This window comes from Daphnia magna, linkage group LG7 (genome assembly GCF_020631705.1).
Source record: "Daphnia magna isolate NIES linkage group LG7, ASM2063170v1.1, whole genome shotgun sequence".
NCBI classification, from domain to species: Eukaryota; Metazoa; Arthropoda; class Branchiopoda; order Diplostraca; family Daphniidae; genus Daphnia; species Daphnia magna.
Window position 1 is genome coordinate 11,176,972 of NC_059188.1, and position 24,839 is coordinate 11,201,810.

A 24,839-nucleotide genomic window follows, 5' to 3' on the forward strand; every position below is an offset into this window, starting at 1 on the left:
CAGCAAAATTTCCCCTTCCATTCGGAGGGCGGGAGAACATGGAGGAGGAGAAAAAGTTACCCCTTCCAGAGTCATAGAGGGTCCCCTCTATGACTCTGCCCCTTCCGCCTTCCGGCCTTCCCTTCCCCGCTCGGGGGCGTTGCCCAATCTGGGAGAATTTCTTGAATTAGAGCCACCATAGTAAATGGTGCACTATCCTTATTGTTGTTGTTAATGGTATCGTGTTCGAAAATATTTCTTTTAATTATTTTATTATCCAAGTTTTTAATTACCTTATATTATCATAGTTCAATTATAAACGATTACACCTATTCTTTGTTTTGAAATTAGAAATTACATATACCTTACTCTGGCACCAAGCATGGCTGCCAAACATATCTTTGTACTGGACAATGGCGGATTTAACATAAAAGCCGGCTTTGCAAATAATTCAGAACCACGGTAAATTTGATTTAAGTAACCTATGCACGAGTCATAGATGAATTTAATTTTAGGGTTATGCCCAATGCAGTGATGAAAGCAAAGAGTGAACGAAGGAGACCATTCATAGGGGATCAGCTTGATGAATGTCGTGATGTTTCTGGCCTCTACTACATACTCCCTGTTCAAAAAGTACAAAATTAAACTATAATAATTAAACAGACAAATTTACTGGATATTGATATACCAATGATTTAGGGCTATCTGATAAACTGGGACACCCAAAAAGATGTGTGGGATTACTTGATGGGGAAAGACTGTTTTAATGTTCACATCAATAGTATGTCACTTGTTTTGACTCAACCATATTTAAATTTCCAATCTGTGCAAGAAGGATTAAGTGAATACTGGTTTGAAGAAATGGAATGTGAATCATTTTTAACAATCAACCGTAAGTTTTGGTAGTTTTCGGAATTGCTTGCTTTGCTCAGTCTTTACATGGTGTATACCTTTTCAGCTGGAACATTGAGCGCCTACAAATATGGAAAGGAAAACCCCTCAGAACTCTGCTGCTTGGTTGTGGATTGTGGTTACAGTTTTACACATCTGATCCCTTACGTACAAGGAAAGAAAATCACAGAATTTGTTCATAGAATTGAAATTGGTGGGAAAATGTTGACTAACCATTTGAAAGACATAATTTCGTATCGGTAAATTTCACAAAACAGTAACAAGAAAAGGAACGGATGCTACGTAAGCCTTTTTTATTTACAGGCAATTGAATGTCATGGATGAAACGTACGTGATCAACCAGTTGAAAGAAGACACCTGCTTTGTGTCGACAGATTTCAATGGCGACATGGCGATAGCTCAAAAGAAAGGGAAAGACAATCCATACGTCGTAGATTACGTCCTTCCAGACTTCACAACCATTCGGAGAGGGTATGTGCGACCGAAAGATGAAGCAGGGTCAGGTGAACAGGTACAAACATGCATCGTTCCTTATTTTTCTCTTTGGTTATTGTAATCGAGTGTGGTTTGTGCTTTATACAGGTTATCAGGATGAATAATGAAAGGTTCGCTGTCCCCGAGTTACTCTTCCACCCATCCGATATTGGAATCCAGCAGATGGGTATATCAGAAGCCATCGTCTACGTGATTGAACAGTTTCCATCGGAAGTGCAGTATCATTTGTACAAGAACGTTCTACTGATTGGCGGATCCTGCTCTTTGCCCAACTTTAAAGAAAGGGTTGAAAAAGATGTGCGGACAATGGCTCCGGCCGAGTGCGAAGTTCGCATCAATTTGGCATCCAAGTAAAGATGAACATATTTTATACTTAATACTGTACTATTTCAATTGACTAACCGCCCATTTCCATCCATAGCCCAGTCACAGATGCCTGGCGTGGTGGCTGTGTCTTAACAAAAGATCCCCAGTTTTCTTCCCAGTTGGTGACACGCCGAGAATACGAAGAACATGGATTTTCATTGTGTCTGCAACGATTCGATGTGTGATTTAGTGGATTCAATAAATTATGTATTTTTTTTTTCTCTCCATGAGATTTGGTTTTCAAACATCACGGTTTTCAAACAGTTAGAGTTAAAAAGAAGTTAAAATAAGTTTCTAGTTTTAAACAGCTAGGATCGGATTTTCCTAGTTAGAGCCGTTCCGAGTGCTAGGCAACCATCCACAGTTCGATTATAGTTTCCTGCACTCGGTGTTGTTTGCATATTGACTTTACTTTCAAGCTAAAATACGTCGGTTTGGTTAGTAGATTGCTTTCCAGAGAAATTTTCTATTTCAACGCAACAGTCCTATGAAGGGCGGCTAGGACAGGAACCGGTGTATTCTAACGACAGTATTGATGATGCCGCGAATGTCGAAACCGGGCTTCAAAGTAACAGCTAGAACCAAAGCTTGTTTACCTCTAGCGAAAAGATAAGATTTCTGGCGTTGCCGATACGTAAATATTTGTACATTTGTAATACCAATGTGTCAATTGTATGCATAGTTAGTCCAAAAAGATTATTTAAATACTTATTCTTAATTTTTTCTGTAAATCTTTCACCATCTTGCCACACAGTCTAAAACAATTCCTAAAAATTGACTTAAGGTACAGAATGGTTGAGTTGCTGTTCCTTCATTTTCAAGGGCATGGTTTTCCATTCAAAGACTAATATTTCACCATCAGAACGATAATTCAAAGATAATTATGTTACGGAAGTTCCTTTAATAGTTTGCTGATTGGACCAGAGGCACGAACTGTAAACATTGACGAATGACACTTGTCACTTTTACTTCTTTTAGTACAAAAAAACCCATTAAATTATTTTGACGGCCTGTCAGCTCCAAACTAGTTGCATTTTTTATGAAAATCAAAGAGGATACCGATTGGCCATTGTTTCCCAAAACTAATTAAATATTTAAAGTATTAAACGCATTTCAGTAAAAGCACCAATGGAAAGTTATTATGGCGGAAATTGGCGCCAATCGATATCAATATATCGCATTTTTGCATCGCGATTCACAAGTACAACTCCCCGGAGGCCCGGAAAAACCCAAAGGGTATTGTCACATTTGTCAGTCTTAAAACTAGAGTTGCGAAGCAAGTATGTGTTAAACTGCGCCATTTCTCCACTGAAACGTCTTTTAAAAAATTCTCTATAATCTTATCTACAAGAAAAAGAGTTTTAACATTAAAATCCACATGAATATAGTGTTCCATTGCATTTCTGAAAATTTTACCGAGATCAGACAACCTTCACACGTTCAACTATCCCACAGACATTCCAGTGCTGGCACGTGTTGATTCGCATGGGTGGAGCTGGTAGGGGAGATTTCAAAAACTCGACTTGTTCCGGATTCAATACCCAAAGGATTTTGGTAAGTTAACAGCGGTTGTTTTCATCAATTTCTGGTGTGCGCGGTAGCATATTAAAAGTAGTTAATAGTTATTCTAATGTGAGCTTCAGGCCGACACTTGTTTGCCTCGTGTTAAGTGAGAAAAGTAAATATTTGATCTAAATGTGGCTGTGTTTACATGAATCAAGTAGCATACTTACCCTGTCTCAATGAGCCCCACGGAATACTTTCAGTTATCCATGCCTTGCATTTTGTTCGTTTTCCCAACGTTAGCCTAGTATTTGATATATCATAATAGCCAACGGCCAAGTTTCACGTTTCTCTCGATTTTCCAAGTAGTAAAACAGCTGCAAGGGCTAGAAAAGACGAGCGTTTGACAAAAGGCGTCATAAACTGTGTGCCATGGTTCGTTGGAAAAAGTATTAACTATTTGGCTTTGCCAGCCGAATGCCACACAGTTCTTTTACGAACATCTCAGATGTCAATGCCGGGGCTTAGTCTTTTCCTCCCATTTGGCCTGCTCTGTTTTGTAAACAGAAGCCAAGTAGAGTTGCGTTAGGTGGTGTCGTACCCAGTCTTACTGATCGGTTGGAGCTTAAAGAGTATTACGTACAGTGACTGATACAGGAGATAGAGAGAATGGTGTTGACGGAGAATGAGTTGCTCACGGCCATTACCAAGTCCCAAACGGACAGACGGATTCGTTTTGCACTGAACACTCGTCGGAAGACGGCCAACTTCAGTGAACAGGCTGCTTGTGATAGAGAAATTCAACGCTACTTATCTCGCAAAGGAACATCGGCTTATAGATTCAACTGTTGTGTCGTCCACCAGCCATGGCGCTTCAACCAGGTAGCCTATCAGACTGCATTGCTTCACTTATTAATTTGATTAAGTGAATTTATGCACAATTGTGTTTGTTGACAGATGAAAGCAACGATTGATCACGGATGGGATGAATTTGGACCGACTAATGAAACACTTCACGCTATTTATCGTACTTTACCATTTTATGAACAACCAAACAAAGTAATCGCCCTATTCTTAACTCTTCTCGTCTGACTATGTTAAGTGTTTCATTCTCTGTGTAGGATGGGTTCTGCAACGGGCAAATCAATGATTTGAACAGGAATGCTACCAGTGGAGGTATCGAGTCTAGGGCTAATAGAAATCTTGTAATCGAGTATGACTCGGATAAACCGAAAAACGAAACAAGCTGGGGTGTGCGCCTTCTTAGCTGTATCTTCGCGTGAACGAAATGTTTCCAAGCAACAAATCTTTAAAATTATCCCTCGTTGTCGTACACGCTTCAGTATATAACCATTAAAATTTGTTTGTTTTTTTGTATTTTACACGCGTCCAAAATAAAGATATTCCCCTAGTAGAACGCCGCCGTTGATAAAATTTCCTGTCCCTGCGAAAAATTTAATTGACTGTTAATTAGATTGAAAGCACCGGTTTTGTTGTTGCTTAGTTTCCTTCCAAGAAACCGAAAAAGCTAGTTAGTTAATAAAAGCAAAAGGCATTTAATTTAGACGTTGAGACTGCCTGGCAACACAGGTTGCCCAAATAAATCGAATATTGGAATTTTGTTTGTTTTGACTGTCGGCGGATCTGCAGTACTGAATGTTTTCCTACAAGAAGTAATTGGTGCGTCATCCAGTAGGGCACCAAAAATTCAACAACAACAACAACAGTAATTGGTGGACAGCCAAACGGCAATTAATTTCCGTATCAATTGTACACAATGTATAAGCCGGTCCCACAAGTGCAATCCTGCAATGAAGGCGAAGATTCCGAAAGTGAATTGTTTAACTCATCGACCCTCAACTTTGAAGAAAAGTCTCCACAGTATGGTACGCACGAACAAGTTCTGTAACGATACCTTAATATGACAGTTGCTTCTCTGACTTAGGAAATTCAAGGGGAGTTGCCCCTCAACAGCAATTGGAGCAACCTTCCATGTCAACAGGAAGGAAAATTGCCCTGACATTTTCAATAGTTAACTGTGTAGTATTCATAGTCCTGTTTCTGTGGATTCTGCCCTGTAATTTTGACACATGTAAAGCTCCACCTCATGTGAAAACCAAAGATTGGGAAGTGAACCTTGTTGGAAAAGGTAAACGTGTTGAATAATTCTACCAAATGAATTTTAAAGTTTAAATTTGTTGATTTCCTTTAGGAGTGCAGGCAATGGCAATGGCATCTTCACCAACAAGCAGATTAAAGGAAATGGTGATTTTGCTAAGCAGTGAAACTAGCCACTTAGTTTCCAGCCCTTATTGCTTCAGTAATGAATCCAATTCTTTGCTTGGCATCCGTGCTGCAGATGGAAAATTAGTTTGGGAGAAAAATTTTACAGATGCAATTCAGTTCATCAACTGTTCCCTAATTGACGTCAATAATGATGGTGTTGATGACTGCTTATTGTTTCCTGTAGCCAAAAGTCTCTCATCGTTGAACTCACTAACTGGTAACTTGAATGTAGTGCCATTCAAAATATCTGTGTACAATGGTGATCTTTGACTTTGCAGGAGCAATAATGTGGGAATTCCATGTTCCTCCCTATGATCTTAAAACAAAAGAAGATTTAGACTTGCAAATACTTGATATCGATGCGTTAGCTGATCTCGATAATGATACCATTCCAGATCTTGCCATCATTACAAGTGATTCGAAGGTGAAATTTTTCATCGGCATATCGGGCAGAAATGGAGAATTGCTTTGGCGATTCCCTTTAAATACAAGCTGTATTCCAATCGGCCAGTCGATGTCTATTACATACGTAATGTCTAATCCCTGTCTGAAAGAACCTCCAGGTGATCGAATTAATTGATAGAAAAACATTTTATTCCCCTTTTAAGGGCCAACTTATTTTTACTTCATTTTTACATTTCATTCAGATTTTGATAGGAAGAACATAACTAGTCGATTTTTGACTTATGGACGATCACCCTCGCCACCGAATCTTCCTCCATGTCTGAAATGTGATGCACTCACCAATGGAATTCCCAAAACACGATGTAAATATCTTTCACCTTTACCAAGGACACGTGAACTATGGTACGTCGTAAAAATTAATAACTTCGTTTTGGTTTGCTTTTTTTAGATTTATTTCATCGAAGCGCGAATGATTTCTTAGTTAGAGCTGTGGTTGACTGCTCTACCTTAGGCACCACAGTAAAAAAGACAATTCTTGATATTTAGTATTAAGTCTCTTGGGGTTGAAATTTCGCAGATTTTCTTCTATTTTCGTTGTGGATGTGGGTGAGGGGCACCAGATTCTCAAAATTTCGGTTTACGGCAGCTTTGGGCCCCCACTGAAAAGTAATCGGTAAAAGTCAAATACTTATTTATTATTATTTAAGAAAACTTTATTTGAAATTTCCCCCTATGACAATGCTAGTCTTTAAGTTTTTTTTCCCTTTAATAAAAGATAGAAAATTCATGGTTTCTATCTGCTTATCTTTTCAAACTTCTACGAAAAAGTGTTGACGAAACCCCGAGCATAGCGAGTAGTAGTTGAGTGTAACTTTAACTGAACTGTTTAAGCCGCAACGACAACAGTTCCTTGCACGCACTTGTGTGGATGTGAATTTTGTTCTTACCCAGTAACAAAAGTGTACATCCCACAGTATCTGCAAGGACGCTATATCCGAGGGTTTGGGACTTAAAGCTTATTTGTTCTTTTGTTTTAAAGCTACTAAAAAGGATAGGCCGTATAACCGTATTCAAACGAGCTCTTCATTTTTTCAAGTGTCCGATTGCAGGAAGTAAACAACAAGCATGAAACGGAAATTATGATGGTTTACTTCCAATACGTTGCCGGAAGCCTCTATTTTCCCTTCTTTACATAACATTTCGCTTAAATAATCGCTAAATCTAAAATTCGTCATTCAAATTTCTAGAGAGGTGACAAGTTTGACACTCAATTAATTTTGTTTGCTTTTGTCACGAAAGTGTCACGCCAGTTCACGGTGGAAGAAGTAGGATAACAAGAGAACGTTTCCGATTTCTCTGGCTTTCTGTTGTTTCACAATATTGATCAGCAAAGCCAGAATCAGTTTCATTTGAGTAAAGTGGGAATAAGTTATATGATCCTGCTGGTTCCGTGGTTGGAAACGTGAGAGGGACGAACAGCAATTCGGAACTGATGACTTGGTGGAATTGTTCTTGGCCTTGGCTTGAATCAAATATTTCTGCTGTGGCGATTTTATTGGAACCCATTGATCATCATTGGTGGTCAAAATCCTTTGCTTAAAAACTTTTACCGACAACCCGCACAAATGTAAGCAAGAATTTTATTCTTTAAGTTATTCGAATTTCTTTAACCCCCTTTTTTTTTGCTTGTTATCGGAGGGCGACCAATTGATGAGTGGGCGATTTCTTTCTGATGTACGTGCTGGTGGAAGCAAAATCTGTTACTCCTTTTGCGTCGTCGCCGTTGATGTCTCCGCTCGTCCATTGACGACTTACCTCTTCTTTTCCTACGTGTTGGGACAGTTCAGGACCACATGGTAGTAGACCCTACTACCTGAACGAGGTATTCTCACTTATATTCCGACTTTCCTGCCAATTCCGTTGACAACGTTTCAGACATTATTGGATGAGCGTTATAGCACTCCGCGATAGCAAGCAGCACATCATCCGGAAGATTATCATTTTAAATAACATAATTTTTCAGATAGGCAATTTTCTAAAATGAAAGGTGCCCCAGACTGCCAGTCAGCTCGGTGCGGGATGGATGCTGGATGCAAGAAAGAGAAAGACGGTTCGTTCATCTGCATTTGTACCCATGATTTGAGCCCGGAAATACCTGGTAAAGCATGTCCTCGAAATGTTGGTGAGTGAATTTTGATGTCTTTATTCTGATGAGAACTTAAAATCTATCAAAAGCCTTTCAGTACCACTTGATTGTAGAAAAGGGATGAAATTAGATTTATGTATGCACTTTCATTCCCACAGTTTGAAAGCGGCTAGTTTTAATTGTATTTCTTCTGGTCTTGACCTTTACCCGCAAGGAGATGTTAATCAAAGACTTGGGCAATGTTTTTAGTGCATTAGTCTTGTAGCGTTTTCGTTCCAGTATATTAATTCGCACGTGCGTATCCCTCATTAAAAAAAGTGTGACGTCATCTGGCCTACACTGACCGATAGATTACATCCTAAATGTCAACACGTACGCCGTGGCTGGGCACGTGTTCTAGAGAAAAAGCAATGCAACATACCTCCAGTTTAAACCTCCATACATCATAACTTAACTGCACTTATATTCGCGGGATTTCTCGATTGCGGAGAAAGTGTGTGTTGAACATGAACATAGTCATGCTGGTGAATAGCATCCCTTTTCTATGCAGTGCATCGGTTCGATTGAGATACTTAAAAAAGAATGTCAACTAATCATTTTTCGGTTTGGGGGATGATAGGCTATAGATGTTTTTCTTAATCATTATGTTTTGGGAAACCTTATAAGCTAGACACACCTAGTCATTTATAGGAAAATTTTGCCCGATATTACTCGTAGCACACAACAAAAAGAACGCCCTTTTATCAGTGGGAAGGATAAAGAGCGTCATTCACGTTAAGTACTAACAAAGGCTATCTGAGTTAGCTATGTCTCTTTTTTGGTTTATCATTAGGGCAGGTCAGAAACCCTAAGGAACCACTCTCTGCTTACGTACAGTCTTGTTTCTGGAAGCCATTAGCTGTTGGTTGTTGTGGGAGACCTCCACTCGAGTTATTACCTTATTCGTTCTTTGATTTTTTCTCTGACTGACAAGCTTATCGATTTTCAATGTAGTCAAAACCGAGAAAAACTGCGATTTTTGTTTTGTTTTAGTCTTCTCAGTTGGCTCCCAGTTTCCTGGCAAAAGTAAAACGCTGATTACCGTTACACCGAGCTGGTCTAGATCAAGAACATGGATCAAGTAATATGAGCGTTAAGGTCGTTTTTGTATATTTTTTAAAAACTCCTGTTGTACGATACAATAAGTTTTTCTTGAACTCCAGGCTCGTCCGTCTTCACCTGGGTTGGCGGATGGTAATCAAGATTACTCGGAATATGCAACTGCGAATGCTTTTGCACTAGCGTATACGTTGCCAATAATCATTGCCATCGTATTGATTGGGCTTGTATTGCTTTCAATCCGGCTGATTCGGTGGATCAGGATCTATCGCATGACCAACAGAAACAGGCCAAACTTACGTGTTGGTGGAAACGCCATCCAAAAAGAACTCCTTGATGCCCAATCCCTGGGAATTGACAATGCAGAACAGGTGTCTTTATTCCTGTTACGAGAATGGATCGAACTGGAAGCAAGAGATTGGTGAAGGTTGTTTTGGTAAAGTATTCCGCGGTCGTCTCCGACGTCCTGAGTCATCACTACCGCCATCTGATCCATCCTACATCAAAGTAGATAACAGCCAAGCAGTAGCAATTAAAGTGCTTAAAACTCCATCACCTGGAATCGCTTCTATAACCGCCGAAAGAGAACTACTCCGTGAAGCCAGAACGATGGCTTCATTCTCACACGAAAATATCTTGACTTTACATGGTATTGTTATCAACGGTAGGTATCTGTCAATAATGTATCTATAGTGAAATGTGTTGCAATGACGACTAAATATGCTAGAGTGCAACATGGGATCCTGGTTGGTGTTTGAATACATGGAGCTGGGTGACCTTGCTCAATTACTGCGCTCTTCTAATGGTTACTCACGTTCCAAAGAAAAAGAAAGTCATTCGTCTACACGATATTTGGTTCAGGTAAAACAAAATAAATTTTCAAAGTTCAACCTTACATTTCCTTTGTTTATCAATAGGAGGACCTGCCTCCGATAGCAGAACAAATCGCTAATGGAATGAAATATCTTTCGTCACGAAATTTCGTTCACCGTGATCTAGCGTGCCGCAATTGTCTGGTGGGAGAACGACCATCTCTCCAACCAACAGAGGATCTATCAAATCTAATCATCAAAATATCCGATTTCGGTAGGCACTAAAACTCGTGTGGTAAAAATTCGTAAAATAATTGTAATAAACTCAAAACTTCCAGGAATGAGCAGAGATCTTCATAGCAATGAATACTACAAGGTTAGAAAGGTCATCGGTTTCTTCTCCCATCCGTATGCATCATACGATACCACTCTTAATTGCAGATGGGAGGCTCGCGATTCTTACCCGTCAGATGGATGCCTCCGGAAGCGATTCTGTATGGCAAGTTCAGTGAACAATCGGATGTTTGGTCCTTTGGAGTCCTTCTTTGGGAAATTTTCTCAATGGGTGCCATACCTTACTATGGCCACGCTAATGAAGAGGTCAGTCATTAATGCTTAGTTTTGTTTATGGTTTTGATTGAAAAGAAATTCTCGTTATTTACTATTCTTACCGTACCCCCCCAGGTAGTCACTATGATACTGGGTTCCATTTATCTGGAACCACCGAATTCTGCGCCTCCACTGATTCGCCAGCTGATGATCGAACATTGTTGGAAGAAGGTGCCATCTGATCGTCTCTCCTTTACGGAGATTCATGCTAAGCTCACTGGGTTTTCGAGTGCATCACCGCCAGAGGAATCTCAAGTAACTTCTCACCGTTATGTTTACCTTCAACCGTTACCTGATCTAGAACAATAGTGTATTACTTGTCTTCTATCAAACTAAAGATAATCTTATGGAATCATCAACTTAGTGGCTTCTAAGGCTAGTGATAGTCCTGCAGGTTAACTACATAATCTAATGTTGTTTTTGTGGCATTATCGTTTTAATGTCTAATAGCCAATTACCTGATCTGTGTCGGTAATTGTTCGGCCCTTTTTCTAATTTATGGTGCATGTCTCCATGATAACCGACCAAGTTGGATTGTGTGACGTCTATTTAAACTCTCTGTCGATACGTATTCTCTTTGAACTAGTGTGAACTTTCCAAGTTCGTCTAGATCTCGCTCTACTCGCAGGGTACGGCGTGGGACGTTGTTTGAATAAAAACCGTCCAAAACGTAAACTTTGTTTGAACACGTCAGTATGCGTAGCTTTGTAGTTCTACCTATAAGAAAAATGTAATAAATAATACATTTCAGGGTTCATACAAGCTTGTAAGCTCTTCAACTTTGTCGAGCATCTTTTCCATGAAAAACAAAGACGCATTGTTAGTTCCATTTGTTGTTCAAGTGCTATGTAACCTTTGTGGTGGAAGCCTGTTTAAATAACGACCCATAGTGATAAGAGCTGACTTTGTGCGTGTGCTCGTCGTGAAAACAAGGCTTCGTCAAAAGCCTCTTTTTTTTTAGAGCAAATTTCTCCTTTGAAGTTGCATCTTAGAAACTAACCCAAGCGCAAACTACAAGCAGCATATTTGAAAGGAAATCTTGTAAGCTTCATGTTTTTTTGTTTTTTTGTTTTTTTCCGTTTCAGTTCACCTGTTACACTACTAAAACAAAGCGACGCAAGCTTTATTTATTTTTCAATTTGGCAGGAGATGAGGGCTTGAACGAGAGACGTATCTTTGCGAACCAATACGCTACAATTTTGCCAGCCAGCGACAGCCACTACAGTTGAAAGATACCTTTTTCAAACAACTCTTCTGGCTCACGAACAAATAGAAAGTCAATTTGTGTAAGCGAAAACCATTCTGGAACAGATTCAGGCTCTGCTTTGCGTCGCAGTTTGCATTTTTCTCCCTTTCAGTAAAATTTGTTAAAGGATGGGAGCGCTTCCGTTTGGCCCATCAATTGATACAATACTCAATAGTGCATGCCGTTATTTTTTTAGTAGGTGCACGCGTTGTTTATTGAATTCTTCTACTTACTGACAACCTGAGCTTTTTTGTAAATCACTCACAATCAACGTCAGGATATCAGGTTTTTAAAACCAAAGAAATCATTGTTTGTACATCCTTCGGTTGACCGCAGACTTCCAAACAAAGGAAGCTGGTTTACGTGAATTAGTAATAGTTCGCCTCGTGTCACGTCCTACATACAAAAATTCCATTACGAACCTTCAAAAAACATTGACAGCCTGAGACTTACATTCGTCCAGTTCCAACCACCTGTAGTCTTTTAGATGGTATAGTATCTAATGAAATTTTTGATCAACGTCTTTAATGCTATTTGTCCATAACCAATTTTCTTCAATTGAAACCAAAAGGATAAAATAAAATTTGGGTGGCCTTGTTCCATGCGATTTTTCAATCCGGATTCGTTGCAGCAGCTCTCGCGCCGCCGATAGTGACATCCGAATGCGCAGATCGTGCTTTTAAAGGGATTTATAGGTATTGTTGCTGAAGAAGGACCCAATTGGTAGTCCACCTTACAACGGTTCGTGACTTGATTTCAGTCCCTCCCAGTCGACAGTTGATTAACTTAGCATTTAAAAAATCTTTAGAAATAATTATTCAATGAAAGGTGCACCTGACTGTCCATCGGCTCGTTGTGGAATAGACGCCGGTTGCAGGAGAGAGTCAGATGGCTCGTTCATCTGTATTTGCACCCATGATTTAAGCTTTGAAAAACGTGAGAAACCCTGCCCACGGAACATTGGTAAGTAAATTTTTTCGGATTTAATGTGAATGTATTTGCCGAAATTAGGGTTTTAAAAAACCATAATTTGTTGACATACACTGGCCTACTCTCTACAATTTAAAAAATAAGGTAGGAAAACAAGGTGCGAAGTTTACTCATCAAGAAGAGGGGGGTTAAAAAGTTAGGTCCCCTCGCATTTGAATCGCCCATCCCTTACATTATCCTGATTTATAATTTTTGCATCACAAATAAGCTGACAAGTAAACTAAAAAAAGACTTACGCTAATTTTGTTTCACCTAGTGAGTTTAAACAGTTCCCCATTTCCTGGCAACAATAAGGCAAGGATCACCATCCACCGAAATGTGTTACGCGACCACAACCAACTATTGAATAACATCTTTAAGGTAAAATTTATGTTAACTTTGACTAAGCGGCGTGTTTTTACCTGCATTTTTGCATTTCAGGCATCTTCAACGGAGACGCCTGATAGTAATCAAGGCTACTCGGATGTAAAATCTGTGGTCTTAGTTTACATAACACCCATAATTATCGCCATATTGCTGATTGGATTGGCAATTATCTCAATCCGGTCAATCCGTTGGATAAGAATTTATCGCATGAACAACAGAATTAAATTCGGTTTACGATTTTTAGGCAGAAATGTCGTCCAAAACAAATCTTTAGCAACCAATATGAATCACGTGGAAAACGCGGATGCTGAACCAGGCACGGGTCACCTCACATTATTCCTGCTGCGTGAATGGATCGAACTGGAACAAGAAATTGGCGAAGGCTGTTTTGGTAAAGTCTTCCGTGGTCGACTAAGGCGCCCCGATTCGTCCCTACTGCCATCTGATCCGTCCTACATTCATGTGGAAAGCAACCAAGCAGTAGCAATTAAAGTGCTTAAAACTCCATCACCAGCAATCTCTTCTGGAACTGCCGATCGGGAGTTTCTCCGAGAAGCCGAAACAGTAGCATCGTTCTCGCACGAGAATATCCTGGCTTTACACGGTGTTGTTATCAATGGTAGCTTTTTTATTCCGACATTTTAGCTTTTAAATGTTTACCTTTTAAGTGGAGACGCTCATTATTTAGACAATCAATCGTTTTAGAATTCAACATTGGACCTTGGTTGGCATTTGAATACATGGAACTTGGTGACCTCGCCCAACTATTACGTTCAGTCAACGGCTTTCCAGGTTTTAATAAACATGACAACTCCACATCCAAGCGATCTGTAAACCAGGTAAGCAACGATACCACTAAAATATTTTCGCAAAGACTTCTTAATTATTTAACGTGTGTAAACATTACACCTTAATGTAGGACGATTTATATTCGATAGCCAAGCAAGTCGCTAATGGAATGAATTACCTTGTCTCGCGAAATTTCGTCCATCGTGATCTAGCATGTCGCAATTGCCTGGTGGGTGAACGGCCATTCCTCCATCCAGCAGCTATCAGCGCCAGGTCGAACCTAATCATCAAAATATCTGATTTTGGTAACCGTACATTTTTAACGTATTACAAGAACAATGGCTGTAAATGAAGTCGATTTAGGAATGAGCAGAGATCTTCATTGCAATGATTACTACAAAGTATACACGGGCTTAAAGCATTTTCTATTTCCACGCACATTTAACATAAAATTCGAATTTTTTTAGATGGGAGCCTCACGACTCTTGCCTGTCAGATGGATGCCTCCGGAAGCAATTGTTTATGGTAAATTTAGCGAAAAATCGGATGTTTGGTCTTATGGAGTCTTTCTTTGGGAGACTTTTTCGATGGGTGCGATACCGTATTATGGCCATTCTAATGAAGAGGTCAGTAAATCTTTTTTATTCGGAGAAATAGTAAGGAAATAACTTATTTCTTTCCTCCAAAAGGTGATTACAATGATTGTGAACTGCATCCTTTTGGAACCATCTGATTCTACTCCGTCTGCCATCCGCCAATTGATGTCTGGATGTTGGAAGACGTTGCCATCTGACCGTTTTACCTTTTCAGAGATAAACGCAAGGCTCCACGAACTTTCGAATAAAGTACTATGGGGAGAAACAGAAGTTACGCCTGACAGTTATGTTTATCTTCAAACGTTACCTGACACGGATTCGTAATTTTTTTAAATACTGGATTATAATTATGTTGCTCATAATAATTACTGTAATTATGGCTGTAGTATAATGCCTGGTACAATGATTCACGTACTTACCGATGGTGTTTACAGTATAGGTAACATATCACCAATTATTATGATAGCTTGGCTAATAACCCAGTTAACTTTGCATTTATGTATTTTGTATTCTGAAGGGAAAACCATTGTTTGAACTTGCCAGGTTTCACTTTGCACGTCAGTTGAATTACAAATCACGTTCAACGGTTTGGCAATGTAGGGTGTTTTTTAACTCCCCATTTCCCTTCATGGAGATAATCCGAAGTGGTATATTTCGTTTACTCGTTACTCGTTTACTCTTGTTAGCAAAAGCAGTCGAAACAGTTGTATTCTCAGAATTATCTTAAATTTGTATGGTTCGTTTGGCAGGCACCGTCCACCGGAAAACGGGAACTAATTCTAAAGGTATTACTGTTACGTATTATTGTTAAGCTTGCGCAGATTCTAAATGGCAGCTACGACAGCTTACGAATTCATTATTTATTTATGTTTTTTCATGCGATACAGAACATACGATCGAATTGATTGCTGACCATGTTTTTCGCGTAGAGTATTCGGAGCTACACTTGGTGTCGAATTGGGAGTAAGCCAGTTCCTTTTTCCTCCATGAATGCATCCACGTTGGTTGTGCATAAAACATAAGTTACTTTTATTGCAAACGTAAGTGTAAATCACAAATTTCATCCTAGGGCAATCTTTTGCAAGTTAAAGAAAGAATTTTCTTGCAAAGTTGAAATTTTATTTATTTGTTTAAAAAAAATTACTACATAGAGCAAATCAATTCAACAAAGAAGCTCTATCGTTTAGTTTGAGCTAATATAGTTCGAAATATGTCAATCCCACGTCGATTGATCTGACAATTTGCCGTGATCCGTCTTATTTTTCAGTTCAGTGAACTTCATTCGGCTCTGCTATATTAAGCTGATGATGATCTTTCTGTCCTAATTCAACCTTGCTTTTTTATTATATTAATTGTTTTTTAAATTCTATTAAATTAATGTTATATTAATTGTTTTCCTTTTCTTTCCTTTTTATTGCTCTCTTGTTTGTATGGGATTGGACGACCAATCGCTGGATGCCAAAATGGACGGCCAGACGCCAGTGATCATAAACGAATGACCAGTTCACCACGTCGGATTGTCCGTTCGAAATGAAATACAATCCTCCAATGCCCTGCATTAGTAAGAATGGTCAACACGAAATTAAAACTCGTGTAATAAACTTCCTTTTTAGACAGCTTGTCATCGCTTGTTTTCAGTGTAATATCACACTATATTTGCATTTCACCCCTGCTAGGACCAACAGTTAAAACCGACGAATTGTACAAATTCTTAATTCAATCCATATTCAAACCCAGGCGAACAGACTTACATGCCTGTTTAACGAGTCTCTGCAAGAAAAAAGAGCCGCATTTTCGAGATTCTCACACAGTTTGGGGTAGAATTCTTGTGTCAGAAGAAAATACCAAAAAATTTGCATATTTGGCCAAAGTTTAGGTTTTTAGGTAAAATCAATCGTTCTGTATACCAGATTTACAGGATGAATTACTAGTCTCTCATTCGTTTCTTTGTGTGCTTCATATTTCTGAAGTTATTCGTTAACTCGAAAATTTGCATAAAATGCAGTAACGCAGTCTAACTAAGAAAATCATTCACTGAGAGTGTATCTAAATATTCCAGAATACTTATTATATTATATAAGGTTTTAAAAAACCTTTGTGGTGTTGGATTAAAACCCATGATTAAAATTTAATCAGCTACCGTCGTCTGCTATGTCTGCCATTAGCTATGTAAACATGCAAAATAATTTTCTCTCTTGATTTTTAAAGTTTTTCTGCTGTTTTGTGCATCTATAGCAACAAGTAAGTAATATGTGATCATTATACCTATCTAAGCGTTACTATTTTGCGTTATTGTTAGAATTAGGAAGGTGGAAGCCTGTTATGTTAACAAGCAATAATCAGTTGGACACATATAACAAGCAATCCTATACCTCAATACTCAGATTGTGCTTTGGAAAATGCAATCTTCTGATTTTTCTAAGGGTAAATGTCTCCCCAGTTCTTCTTTCAAGCATAGCATAAATGTTATTGGTAAATTTTATGCTAGAGTATTACTTTACAATGAGTCTGTCACATTCTCACATAGCATCGTGAGTAAATCCCAAAGGTTAGGCCAAAATATTTCAAGCTTAAGCCCACTAGTTGAGCTATTTATATTTAAGATATCTGTTTGTTTTTTCACTTATATCTAGAGCACTAAATGTTTTATTAACCTTTTGCACTTTTGTATTCAATATTGTGACTTCTAGTTGAGCTAGATATTTCCTTGTTTGAACTCCTTGTATCCTCAATCCACAAGCGAAGCTATATGAGACAACTGTTTGTAACAAGCTCTTCTTGAAAGGTGATTAAAGATAAAAGATTCCCATTTAGCAATTTTATTTATTTTTTATATAAAAGCCATTTTGCAGAAGTAGCACCCCCTGTCTTCAGACAGTTTTATCATTATGGTCACAGGAAATCACCCGAGCTAGTTTTGGTTTTCAAACTTTTTATCATTTTGATACTCCAGTAAACCATAATCATACCTTGATCTCTTTTTAACAAAATGTCACGTTCTTTAGTCTAATTTATTTACATCTGTTACACAGGGCAAATAAGAAAGATTGTCCTGGTAGTCCTCTCATCGTCGTCTTCGACTTCGCCATCGTCCCGGCGCCGTCTTCGCCTTTGCCATCCTCCCGTCGCCGTCTTTGTCTTTGCCATCGTCTTATCGCCGCCTTTGCCATTGCCATCGTATCTTCGCCGCCTCCGCCATTGCCATCGTCTCTTCGCCACCTCCGCCTTTGCCATCGTCTCTTCGCAGCCTTCGCCTTTGCCTTTGCTATCGTCTCTTCGCAGCCTTCGCCTTCGCCTTTGCCTTTGCCTTTGCCATCGTCTCTTCGCAGCCTTCGCCTTTGCCTTTGCCATCGTCTCGTCGCCGTTTTCGTCTTCGCCATCGCCCTTCACGGTAAATTCGACCGAAAAAGGGATGCAGCTCAGCAGACACCCCACAGCGATGGAGGGAGTTCACCGTGGATCGTCGCCCTGGTATTGTTTTGTTTTGCATTGTAATGTTTAAGTTAACCCGTTGGCTGCCACCCCGTTTGCGTCCCATTTTTTTTGTAGCTTGTAGGGACCGGGCGCTGTTCTGCCCCATGGCCATGGGGGGAACAGTCGCCGCGCCTTTAGGCGCCGTAGGCAATGCACCAGTAGGGACTTCTCTTTGTCGGCGCGGTGATAGATTTCCAGGGGTGTGCATTCCCGGAATGGTTTCTATCACCGTGCCAGCCCGGACTTGTCTTCGGACAAGTCCCATCTTGTTCGCGATCCTTCTGACGTGATGCGTAGCTATAGTAGTTTAAGCAACCTACGGGTTGCATGGCCTGGCAGCCAACGGGTTAACTTGTTAATTGTATATGTATGTATATTTGTATGTGTTTATATGTATGTAATGTAAATCATGTAAAATAGTGGTGGAATTGTTGGGTGGAGGTGGGACAATAAAAACAATTCAAATTTAATTTACTTCGTTTTGTATTTCATTTAACTATATAAAATATTTTTAAATTATAAATATATTTAATTTGATAAATCGTTTTATCAATCGATTTTACTAAATCTCAAACAGTCGATTTTTACAATCCAACTAAGAAATTCACTTTTTGTCTTAAACCCCCCCCCAATGAATCATCAAACAACAACTGTTAAAGAATCTTCCAGATTAAAGTTTTTCATTGACTTGCAATGTATGTGACGTGAGATGTGACAAACTCAACTAGCCAGTAAAGAACAATGTCAAGACCAAAATCATCTTGAACTTGTCTTTGTTTCTTGTATGTGAGCTAATAATTCCCCGATGCAAGATTAATACTGGAAATCTTGTATTTAACTAACAGAACAACAATAGCATTCCTTTATCACTGAATGATTCTGCGGCCACCACAGCACTTCAGGTACATCCCGAAGACCTGAAAATACAATTACAAAAAACCTTTAACTGTTAACAATAAATTCTAACATCACATGTCACCTCCAAGAATCTTCAAAATCTAGATAGGGAAAAAGATTATATAGAGCTAATTTCTTTACTTATCACCTTTAGTACAAAATGGGTGTATTAGACTAACGGAATGAAAACGTGTTAGCAAAGCCAAGCCATGCTCCTCCTTTAAAACTTTGATAAATGTGATACGATGTTTCTTTGACATGAATTTTTGCCATAATACCTGTGACAACTCTGCATTGATTGAGTTCAAAGATGCAACTAAAAAAACAAGGAATCTGTGGTGAATTTCAAGAAGAGAGGCGATTGTTTAAGCATCCATCCTGAATTTCAAGAGGAGACACGTACGTTTAAGCATCCATCCTCAGTCCGAAGCCACGCGAAATGAAACAGCTGACTGGATAGCTGACATGTCCATAAAAATTCCATGGAGTTAGTTATTTCTCTCCTAGATGTCTAGAAAATATGGTCAAGGCGCCACCCACTTTGAAACCAAACTTGAAAGTTGAAACCCTCCCAGTCCCACCTTTCCATAAGCGAAGTAAGCCCGACTTTCTTGTAAAAAAATAACTCATACTTTTTCTTCCAAGTCAAATTGAACTAAATTTTCATTATTTTCGTTGAATTTCGAATACAAATCATGTAGTTTTATAGTAATATACACGTAATTGAAAAAAATGTAAAAATCGGGTTTATTTTCCTGACAGATTTTCCGCTAGAGGGCGATCATGTCAATATCAGAAATTGATCTGCCAAACAGTTCGTCTGCTTGAGAAAAGAGAAATAGCTGCAACACCCTAACGCATGCAAGAAAAACATTTGACATTGTTAGAATAATACAGCAAAATGTTTTCTTTTTGCAAATTACCCGGAAGTAACCGGAAGTAGCCAATATCTCCGGAAATAGGGACCCCATAACAAAACCAATAGGATTTTCGTGATCCTTGCGAAATTTGGGGTTGAAATGACGTGTTTTTAGCCAAAAGTCGAAGTTGACCAAAATCGCGATTTTTGGCGATTTTCGGGTATTTTGAGCTGATACATGGAGTCGATCCCAAATTGGACGAGGATCACGAAAATGCAAAAAACGCAACCTGTGCCAGTTCCGAGCACAGATTCATTAGGCATAGCGAACGAGGGAGACGGAGAGCAACAACAACACACCTAACTGCACATAAATAATGTTGAATTTGTTCGATGAAAAACAAATGCATCCAATATTTCCAACAGGTGTGCATGTATATTTAAGGAATCATCAACAAGTCATCACGTGAACTCCTCCTCCTCTTAAAAAGCGAGTTTAAGAGATTTCACGAGACGACAAAGCTGATGTCTATGGTCTTATGAGACATCATCAGGCCAGAGCGCCAGACGTTTCTTTTTTCAATCTAAGATCCTGAAGCGCTTCTAATTAATCAAAACTAAACATGAGAAGGAAAACATTTTGATTATGAGGTTTTCGTGAGTGACCATTTTGTGATAGTGATGTATCTTAAACTATCTTTACCTTTCATCCTGGGGAATTGATGGTATTCATTGTATTTTGCTAGTTGTTTGACATGACAGTGTGCCTTTTACTACATAAAATACGGCTACGCTAAATTCTGAGGGGAAATAAAATATGGTCAAGCCGATTTCCCCCCGGCAGCTGAAGGGCGCTAACGTTAAAATGTCATATTTACCCTCAGCTGCCGGGGGGAGCTAAAGTGAAAATTATCTATTGACCACTCAGATCAGGTCGAATATTGCGCAAGCTGTAAAAAGTTTTGTTTAAAAGTTTACATTAATCGATAGATCGATAGAAGAAAAAAAACCTAAGAGTATTTTAATATTTATGGTGGCGAAACAGGTTGGCGATTGCCATACTAATTTACTATGAAAAGGTTGAGGAAAGAAATCACATAAAAAGATGCAATAGCCTACAAATGCAATATTGATAGACATCTTTGATACGTGGAGGGAATAATGACCAATTCCTATACACATTACATCCTGTATGAGATCGATACGTGATAATGCGTCTTTCCAAAGGCTGTGTGGGACGGAAATTATTCACCAAAATCAAACCTCCTTTGCCCTTTAAGTTTCGAAATACTGACAACTGCCAATAAAAGAATTTGAAATCTCTCATTAATGCAGGGTGTCAGTCGATATTTTGTAATTTTACCTGATCTTCCAACACAACAATAGGATTGTCGAAGACGGTCCAAACAACTGATTGCTCGCAATTGGGTGTGGTCAGGGAACCTGAATACCGGAAAAAAGAGGTAATTCGAGATGGTAATAACTCGTTTAATGAAATTGGTTTTTCCATCGTCGTTTCGTCACCATCGTTCTCAACTTTGCTCAGTTGATCGACAACAGTACGAAAAGCTAAACGGGTAGATTTTCCCACCTGGTGATAATAAAAACCAATTCAAAATGAAAATGATTAGACCTACCTTCTATTTGTAATTGGATAAAAAACTAATAAGGGCACAACGAACCGTAATAAGAATGCCTAAGACGGCCAACCCGTCATCGTAGTTGGTCGCGTTTGCAAACGAACCATATTTCGTATTGTAATGAACCAGGTGAAGTTCGGCCGGATAGCTGTATAACGTATTTTTAAAAATGCTTTAATTAATCACAAGGGTTTTCCCAAGTAGAAAATTCAACATCCACTTCTTGTTGAACTGTACACCGACACCAAAACAAAAGCTCACTACCTCTTGGAATCGATACGATATTACGATGCTCGCTACCCTGCGAAGAATCACTTCCCCAGTGGAAATGGAACTGGAAAAAATTGTAGCGGTCTGGTAATCCGCCACCGGTTATGTAAGGTACAGATTCTGGTGAAGAGCTGAGAGGTAGACTAAACAAGACTGTAAATCACATTAAGAAGACACTCAACATCAATGGGGATTAAATATTCATATGGGACAGTTACCTGTGTGGCCATTGTTTGTTACAACCATTCGGTTAATGCCACCATAATTGCCAAAATAAAATTTTGAATAATCTTTCAAAAGGACTATTTCAATGTTAACGGGTGACTGGCGATCACCAGCACAGGTAGGAAATAAGAACGGCCAAGCCTCTGTGTCTATACAAACATCATCGTTATGCCATTTCAAAATTCTAAGCCACGTAATTAGGTATGCCACGTACTTGAATAACTCCAAGATTGGGTGTCTAGATGAAGCAGACAGAAACAAAAGGTGTTTCCAAGACAAAATGTTTGTGAACACACAGACTAGCCACTTAAAAACGTATTTACCTTTCTCTCTGAAAATTGGTTGATGTTCATACCAAGGATTTTCATGGGTGTGGACCGCATCGTGTGGTTTGGCGAATACGAGCTGCTTTGTGGTTTCTATTTCTAAGGAAGCACGTTATCTGAAGCCAGAATTTTAAATTGTGTTACATGATTACCTTTTATTTTTTCCGTGTTTTTGATCGAAGAGCTATGGACAACCTGCGATAGTCTGCAGCACAGAAATAATACCACCAGGTATTTAAACAATGCCTTTTAAGTAGTCAGACGGGGGGAAAAGGGCGAAATCAGTCAGTTAATTAAGGACAAACAAATATAGCATGTGTTTACCGCAGAGAAACCATTCATTTCGCTGTCCTTTGATTTTTGAATGCAACGCTATACTTCATTCTCTCACCTCAACTCGAAAAGAAGTGATCCATAATCTTGTTCTTTACTTGGTTTTTCATGGCAGAGAAGATACAAGCAACAAAGTATAGGCCTAGTTCCTCAGAATCTAACAGCAGTTTAGTAGTTGACGTCTTGTGTCTCTTTTCGCATAGCGTACCTATAATAATGAGCCCAATACGGTTCATTAACCAGGCAGGAAGATTGTCACTCATCGAGAAGGTCGTTGTCCGGATTTACACACTCTCGTGAAGGTGAGATTTTTACCTTGGCGTTAAGCACACGTGTGGATAAAATTGAGAGAGAACGTTAGTGCTCCAGTTAGATTTCAGAGCAATTGCGCCATGTTTATAGTGGTGTCTACGTGAAACCTCTAGTTAGGTCACCTGATAGTATCGTGATAATTATCACGTCCAAAAAAAATGTCAGTAAAATTATTAATAAATGTGTAGCCTACTTGTTTTACTTTAAATGATAAAGCTATATGCAAATGTTGGTGAAAAAGAAAGAGAGACCTTGTGAGAGGTTTTCATAAATGGTACACGGTCTTTGTTTATCGCACCAGGAAAGAAAATCAGCATTAGGAAACTAGTTTGAAATCTGCTGGGTGATACCTTATGGTCTCATTATTCATCACCTGCTTTTTTACCTTGAGACAATAGACAATTTCTCCGGTTTTACTCCCTACCTTCCAGCAGAACACCGCAATATTACTTTGGACACGTGGAATAAGGACATTGGGAATAATTTTCTTTTGAAATAAAGCGCTGAAAGTCAACGAACTGCGTTGGCAATGAATGTTAAGTCTTAGAGCACAATTACAGCAGTGATCAACTGGTTTTGAAAGTGGTTAACTTGTTCTTCGCGACAAATTACTGCACAGAAGAAATCACGTTTGTTCGGAATGTAACATTCAGCCAGGAAGATAGTTTTTATTTATAAAACAAGGATAATAACCGTCAGAAAATCTTATGTTATGAAATATCAATATCTAAATGGGAATCGATCAATCAGCTAGAACTATGAGAGCTAACACACATTCAAAATAAACGTCTAACTCGGAAATGAAAGTGAATTTATTGGCGACTGACGTGCCAAAAAATTTTCGTTAATCGGGCGTAGTCGCTAAAAATAAATGATAGAAAAGATATAAAAGGCTGAGGAAAAGGGCGTGGTTCAAGAAGAAATAAACCAAAGTTCGCATTATAATCACTTTCCATTATTCCTTTTTTTGTTCCCTAGATTATGCCGATAGCTTTATTTCTACTCACGATCAATTACCATTGAAAGAGCGCATTTACTGCCCCTTTTCTTTTCATGAAATGCACAATTGGCAAGCCGTCATCGTAATTGATTGTCTGATTTTTCCTGAGGCAATGAACAAAATACAGCTCCGTGTATAGAAACAAGATCAAATGTATATGCACAGGGAAGGACGAATAAAGTGTGCGCTCTACTTTGAAAAAAAAAACCAAACAAAAAAAAAAAACGGTATGCCAATGGCACAAGAAAGAAGTTGGAAAATGAAATTCAAATTCTTTTGGGGCAGGCTGTCAATATGCTATGCTACCTTGCTGTGAAATGTTATTTATTACGTTGATTCTAGGCGAAATTTATCAGTTTGAGATTGTTGGCATTTCGCCATTCCCTGCGGGAATGTAGGGTAGGCAAGAGGATATGAAGGTTAAAAACGCAATAGTAAGAAAAAACACCAAGGCAAAAAATAGCAAACCAGTGCGATAAAACGTGAAAAGCATTTCAAATTGGAAAGCGCTTCTTACATGGATGTGGCTAAGCAATTTCTGATACTCCAGTGACAAATTGGTTGTTAGAAACTTACGACGTCAGCTATCGACTTGCTACTTTGTTGCAGATACATTTACGAAACAATTTTTCTACTTTTAGTTATAGCAAAAGAGTCGTTTCAAGTTTTTATAAGATTGGTCTTGATATTAGCCTACCCTATAGCAACAGGACGGAAATATACACCAAACTTGAAGAGAGAACGCCAGAAGCTGTGCATATAAAACATTAAAAAGTGAAAGGAAAATTAGCAATCAACTAAACCATTTACGATAATCGAGTTTCGATACAAGACGGTTTGAAATATCAGATAACCTGTGATGCTGACGAAATTTTAAAAAAAGGTAAAACTCCCGGATACAACAA

At 38.8% G+C, this 24,839-nt stretch overlaps 5 protein-coding genes across 15 annotated transcripts; 4 read left to right on the forward strand and 1 right to left on the reverse strand.

Annotated features, from left to right (window-relative positions):
* The first annotated feature begins 84 nt into the window (after nucleotides 1-84).
* On the forward strand, nucleotides 85-1,979 carry LOC116926324 (actin-related protein 6). The gene is made up of 8 exons (XM_032933175.2): nucleotides 85-216; nucleotides 331-441; nucleotides 495-612; nucleotides 679-871; nucleotides 938-1,130; nucleotides 1,195-1,402; nucleotides 1,474-1,736; nucleotides 1,808-1,979. The coding sequence occupies exons 2-8, from the start codon at nucleotides 362-364 to the stop codon at nucleotides 1,935-1,937; spliced, it is 1,185 nt and encodes a 394-aa protein (XP_032789066.1). The 5' UTR covers nucleotides 85-216; nucleotides 331-361; the 3' UTR covers nucleotides 1,938-1,979.
* Nucleotides 1,980-2,969: 990 nt separating this feature from the next.
* Nucleotides 2,970-6,731, forward strand: LOC116926329. Its single transcript, XM_045177389.1, has 9 exons — nucleotides 2,970-3,306; nucleotides 3,901-4,137; nucleotides 4,213-4,314; nucleotides 4,377-5,141; nucleotides 5,201-5,404; nucleotides 5,468-5,758; nucleotides 5,820-6,104; nucleotides 6,189-6,308; nucleotides 6,395-6,731. The coding sequence occupies exons 4-9, from the start codon at nucleotides 5,033-5,035 to the stop codon at nucleotides 6,490-6,492; spliced, it is 1,107 nt and encodes a 368-aa protein (XP_045033324.1). The 5' UTR covers nucleotides 2,970-3,306; nucleotides 3,901-4,137; nucleotides 4,213-4,314; nucleotides 4,377-5,032; the 3' UTR covers nucleotides 6,493-6,731.
* Nucleotides 6,732-6,886: 155 nt separating this feature from the next.
* LOC116926316 (BDNF/NT-3 growth factors receptor) lies at nucleotides 6,887-11,286 on the forward strand. Of its 2 annotated transcripts, XM_045177391.1 has the most exons (10): nucleotides 6,887-7,828; nucleotides 7,970-8,128; nucleotides 9,125-9,229; nucleotides 9,295-9,626; nucleotides 9,702-9,854; nucleotides 9,918-10,051; nucleotides 10,108-10,276; nucleotides 10,341-10,378; nucleotides 10,444-10,602; nucleotides 10,687-11,286. In XM_045177391.1, exons 4-10 carry the CDS (start codon nucleotides 9,527-9,529, stop codon nucleotides 10,918-10,920), a joined length of 987 nt encoding a protein of 328 aa, XP_045033326.1. In that variant the 5' UTR covers nucleotides 6,887-7,828; nucleotides 7,970-8,128; nucleotides 9,125-9,229; nucleotides 9,295-9,526; the 3' UTR covers nucleotides 10,921-11,286. The 2 variants fall into 2 exon arrangements, with proteins under 2 accessions (XP_045033326.1, XP_045033325.1); XM_045177390.1 differs by having other exon boundaries at nucleotides 9,295-9,854.
* A 413-nt stretch (nucleotides 11,287-11,699) lies between these two features.
* On the forward strand, nucleotides 11,700-16,215 carry LOC116926308 (tyrosine-protein kinase transmembrane receptor Ror). Of its 10 annotated transcripts, XM_045177386.1 has the most exons (14): nucleotides 11,701-11,968; nucleotides 12,054-12,142; nucleotides 12,208-12,598; nucleotides 12,666-12,820; nucleotides 13,104-13,207; nucleotides 13,268-13,832; nucleotides 13,919-14,052; nucleotides 14,133-14,307; nucleotides 14,366-14,403; nucleotides 14,470-14,628; nucleotides 14,692-14,918; nucleotides 14,985-15,245; nucleotides 15,348-15,383; nucleotides 15,486-16,215. In XM_045177386.1, the coding sequence occupies exons 4-12, from the start codon at nucleotides 12,679-12,681 to the stop codon at nucleotides 15,130-15,132; spliced, it is 1,692 nt and encodes a 563-aa protein (XP_045033321.1). In that variant the 5' UTR covers nucleotides 11,701-11,968; nucleotides 12,054-12,142; nucleotides 12,208-12,598; nucleotides 12,666-12,678; the 3' UTR covers nucleotides 15,133-15,245; nucleotides 15,348-15,383; nucleotides 15,486-16,215. The 10 variants fall into 10 exon arrangements, with proteins under 10 accessions (XP_045033314.1, XP_045033321.1, XP_045033315.1 ...); XM_045177380.1 differs by having other exon boundaries at nucleotides 11,701-12,598; nucleotides 15,486-15,638; nucleotides 16,074-16,215; XM_045177387.1 differs by having other exon boundaries at nucleotides 11,701-12,598; nucleotides 15,486-15,561; nucleotides 16,074-16,215.
* Nucleotides 16,216-18,885: 2,670 nt separating this feature from the next.
* Nucleotides 18,886-24,438, reverse strand: LOC116933599 (carbonic anhydrase 2). Its single transcript, XM_045177397.1, has 11 exons — nucleotides 22,614-24,438; nucleotides 22,442-22,535; nucleotides 22,287-22,388; nucleotides 22,178-22,201; nucleotides 21,957-22,112; nucleotides 21,752-21,891; nucleotides 21,511-21,618; nucleotides 21,192-21,419; nucleotides 20,532-21,125; nucleotides 19,893-20,445; nucleotides 18,886-19,821 (listed from the first exon to the last, which is right to left on the reverse strand). The coding sequence occupies exons 1-9, from the start codon at nucleotides 22,629-22,631 to the stop codon at nucleotides 20,922-20,924; spliced, it is 1,074 nt and encodes a 357-aa protein (XP_045033332.1). The 5' UTR covers nucleotides 22,632-24,438; the 3' UTR covers nucleotides 18,886-19,821; nucleotides 19,893-20,445; nucleotides 20,532-20,921.
* Between the last annotated feature and the right edge of the window lie 401 nt (nucleotides 24,439-24,839).